The sequence below is a fragment of the Sinocyclocheilus anshuiensis genome, unplaced genomic scaffold, assembly GCF_001515605.1.
Source record: "Sinocyclocheilus anshuiensis isolate Anshui unplaced genomic scaffold, SAMN03320099.WGS_v1.1 scaffold1081, whole genome shotgun sequence".
NCBI classification, from domain to species: domain Eukaryota; kingdom Metazoa; phylum Chordata; class Actinopteri; order Cypriniformes; family Cyprinidae; genus Sinocyclocheilus; species Sinocyclocheilus anshuiensis.
In genome coordinates, this window is record NW_015555831.1 from 258,757 (window position 1) to 259,504 (window position 748).

Below are 748 nucleotides of genomic sequence, written 5' to 3' on the forward strand. Positions count from 1 at the left end.
AAAAGGAAAAATAAAACACTGCTTAGTATTTACTACTCTATGAATTCAATATGCACTGATTCTTATTTAAGCTACAAAAGTTATTTAGGTAAGAGCAGTGAGTTATTTTCTCTTTGTCTTTTGTTCATGGCCCCAAATATTGCAAGCCGTAGCGATATGCATATTGCGATATTTCGATATATTGCACAGCCCTATCCCCTACAGTACAAATACTTAAAAAATGTACATTCAGTACAGCAAAGTCTGACCGTCCACCAGTAAAATAACCCTGTAGACGTACCTGTACGACAGTGATGCTGAGGCGGCCAGCTGTTGCTAAAGATCCTCCGTACTGCAGCTGTTGGGCCGCCTGGGCGTCTAACTGCACCTGCTGCTGCTGCTGCGTCGGGGTGATTCTCAGGAAATCCTGAGGCAGCTCACCGATGTAGACCTGAACAGAGAATAAGAACAGTTTTCGATTTTGTGCAATGAGTTACGATACGTCAGAATAGGGCTGCACGATAAAATCGAAATGGAATTGAGATCGCGATTCGACAGAAGCTGCGATTGTCATGCGTATCTTTCAGTGAAGCACGGTTCTGTGATCAGCAGTAAATCTCCATCCGAAGGCCAGAGGGCGCTCTCGCGCTGAAACTCCAAATACGCCTCGCAGAAGAAACCCAGGAAATGCCTATAGCGGTAGCTGGATAAACAGAAGATTCAACTGCTTTCATTGATTCAACGCAGGGCTGCACGATTAATCGCATGC

General features: G+C 44.7%; 1 protein-coding gene across 1 annotated transcript in view; it reads right to left on the reverse strand.

The window, feature by feature from the left end:
- The window catches only part of LOC107675413 (toll-interacting protein), a 23,266-nt gene that overhangs the window by 12,991 nt on the left and 9,527 nt on the right, over window positions 1–748 (reverse strand). The window contains exon 2 of the mRNA XM_016469732.1: window positions 281–430. Coding sequence (XP_016325218.1) covers window positions 281–430 — 150 coding nt within the window. The remainder of the gene's footprint in view (window positions 1–280; window positions 431–748) is intronic.